We start from the raw sequence: 3,107 nt of genomic DNA on the forward strand, positions 1-3,107 counted from the left end.
AGTAAAATGTTTATCAGGATATCAGCAACATTTTACTAGTTAGCCACTTTTTGATATCTTTCACAGAAAATGAGATATATAGGCTCAAAGTGGACAATCCGGGTGTCGTTCTATTAGAGGTTTTACGGTATATGTCTAATTTTTTTCATGTTTTTCGTTGAATTTTTCTCATGCTGAACCTTTTACTAAAATTCTAAAATCCCCAGCTAGTTTCCCAGATTCTTCCTCTCAAATTTGCAAAAAATAGGAGGATCCTCATTTAATCAGGTAAATTGACATTTCCTGCCATCTCATAAACCGTCGAACCAAGTAGTACATTACTTCTTCCTTTTCCTCTTCCCAGCCAGCCCACACAAAGTAATAAAAACGGTCATAAAACGAGTGGGATAATTGATTTTCGTACTCATGGGTCATGAGACGTGATTTTTAGAAAAGTTTGATTTTTTAAAAGACAAACCTGCACAGAATACTTGATCTCCCTTGGTGGAGTGAGTTCGTCCAGAAGGTTGATGTGATTAATGTCGTATTGAGTTGATGCATAATTATCCATGAGCAAGGAAGATGAGGAGCTCGAAGTGGTCGTTGGAGAAGTCGATGAATGTTCCTGACGAAGGTGCCTGTTGGCTTCTTCAGCTTCTTCTTGATCTTGTTTCTCATGTCCACGTCTTCTCGCATTCATGAAGAAGTTGGCGACGGTCGTTGGATCAAGTTGCAATTGTTGAGAAATTGTGATCTGCATCTCTCGAGATGGGCGCTTCGTCTCTTTGAAGATAGCTTGAAGAGTTCGTCTCTGTATATCCGTGAAAACTAAACGAGTCTTCTTTGGCGCGACAATCTGAGTTGCCGTAATAGTGGATTGCTCCTCTTTCCTTTTGCAGGCTGAAACTAATAAATAAACTCAACGTTCTATTTAAAGATATCTTACCAGCTAATCTCAAAGCGGACATTCTCTGAAACTCTGGTTCTTCCAACCACTTTGCCATTCTTCGGAACGTTTCCCGCCCGCTTTTCAGCTTCGACCATGGTTTTGGGTTCCGCAGAAGATCAGACAGAGTTCCTTGGGATCTGAAAAAAAAACAATTATTTCAGAATGATTGTTTCGTTAGCAAACCTGCAAAGAACTCTTTCGGCGAAAATTGCCTGCGGAATTGAATATCGTTTCAGTTCCGCAGCGATTTGGATGGACAACTCTTTTGTATTCAACTCTTCGCCATCGTCTAATTCGTCTTCTCCATGTCCATGGATCAAAGCAGCTGGTGATAATGCTTTTGGAGATTTGGTTGAGCAATCACTCTCTTGAAGTTTGGCAATGAACTTATCCGTTGAATTCATCATCGGCGATCGATTAAGATCAAATGACTCAAACGAAGACGCAGAGAACTGTTGAACGATTTCCGTCCCATGGTTACTGTAGTCAGACGGAGATGACGTGGAATGAGTCAATCCTGAGTAGTCGTCCTCTTCTTCGTACTTGATATCAGCCTCGTACTTCAGATCCGCTTCGTATTTGACTTCCGGCTCGTATTTGATATCTTCCTCATAGTTCGTTTCGAAACCAGCGCTGGAAGATGTTGGGAAGTAGTACGTTAGTGGTCCAGACTTTGGTGTTGGTGAGCGTCGAACAACTTGATGTTTCGAGTTGACTGTTGAGATTGGAGGTAGCGGTTGAAGATTTGTGAGTGTTTCGAAACCACTGAAAAATATAACATTTTAGTGCTTTGAATAGAAGTTCAATTTTCTAGTGCAGTTGGTAACAACAAGTGTGTCAAATCGAATCGATCATTCAATTTCGACCGCTTTCTCTAGGAACGGCAATTCATTTTGAAAAGGAGGAAAGGAGGGAACGGATGATTAGTTGTATGGTGTGTCATAGTCAATCTCAAAATGACTCGACCATCTGTCGCCTTTTCCTTTAATCATGTTTTCCCTCTCTTCCTCCTCTCGGCTTAGTGTGTGTCATGAAAAGAACCTCATGACCGGAGGACAAGAATCACAAAAGTGGTACGGCTCAGCGAGCAATTCAATATCTTATTCGCCTCAAACTAATAGTAAGATCAGTTTATCCTGTTCCAAAACAAAACAAAAAAAACTCACTCATAAATGTTCATGCTTGTTGTCCGTCCATCATGACTTAGTTCGATCTGATGTGCCACTACCATATCATCGGCAAAATCCATGAAATGGGCATCAATGTCACTAACTGGAGAGGTGTGATCCAGTTCATCACAATGATCATCAACATCATCATCATCCATTGTAAGCATTTCATCATGCATCTCATCGTGAATCGTTGAGCTGAGAGTCGCTGAAAGGAGCGGATCCGAACCCGAATTTGTTAATGCTTCCATGTCTGGAAAGCGAAATGAGTTATGTTCAGTAATCAGAGGAAGATTGAAAGCACGAGAGAAGAGATAAATGAGAGCAGCCTAAAATCGTATCGTAGGTCTGTTTATGGGTTAATACACTGCGTCACATAATTATAAGTTCACTTTAAATTTTGAATTTTTTCGAAAACTGGGAATATGGACTGAACAGGATTTGATTGAAGCAAATACTAATTTGGATTGTCAATTAATGAATACCATTTGAGACCGCTACCATTTCTTAAATTTGGCAAAATTGAAAAAATCGAAAAAATGGCCCGAAAAAACGTCACATAAGTATAAGTTCACTTGAAACAATAAAAGATAACTCAAAACACAGATTCTAAAATTTAGTGAAACTATAAAATATAGTGAAAAGAGATCTTAATAATTTTGTTTATGGGAGGAATTACGCTGTACCTATAATCATAATTGAGCCACATCCGTTTTCGGCCAGCTTACACTGGAAATGAACTTTTTCGTTGATAACTGTTCAGAAAACAGTGCTGACTCTAAATTTTTGTTTTTTACAGGATCATTCCCAATTGTTTCACACAGTTAACTGTCAAAAAACATGAGGCTGATTTGAAAACCGAGAAAAATTTCTCATTTTTGCACAATTTCACAAGTATGTTCCGAGTGGTACTGTGTCTTCCTCGGCAGACATCTGATTGAGCTGACTAGCATAAAAGAAAAGTGCACAAGTTTTCATTAAGGAACATACATAAAACCATAAAAACCTAG

The 3,107-nt window shown here is 39.1% G+C and overlaps 1 protein-coding gene across 1 annotated transcript in view; it reads right to left on the bottom strand.

The window, feature by feature from the left end:
• The window catches only part of Cbr-ceh-48, a gene marked incomplete at both ends in the record, with an annotated part of 2,835 nt that extends 487 nt beyond the window's left edge, over positions 1 to 2,348 (bottom strand). Inside the window, 4 exons of the mRNA XM_045235594.1 lie at positions 458 to 879; positions 926 to 1,065; positions 1,112 to 1,693; positions 2,095 to 2,348. Of these exons, the coding sequence (XP_045093174.1) occupies positions 458 to 879; positions 926 to 1,065; positions 1,112 to 1,693; positions 2,095 to 2,348 (1,398 nt within the window). The remainder of the gene's footprint in view (positions 1 to 457; positions 880 to 925; positions 1,066 to 1,111; positions 1,694 to 2,094) is intronic.
• Positions 2,349 to 3,107: the final 759 nt, after the last annotated feature.

This window comes from Caenorhabditis briggsae, assembly GCF_000004555.2.
Source record: "Caenorhabditis briggsae complete genome, chrIV, whole genome shotgun sequence".
Classification (NCBI taxonomy): Eukaryota; Metazoa; Nematoda; class Chromadorea; order Rhabditida; family Rhabditidae; genus Caenorhabditis; species Caenorhabditis briggsae.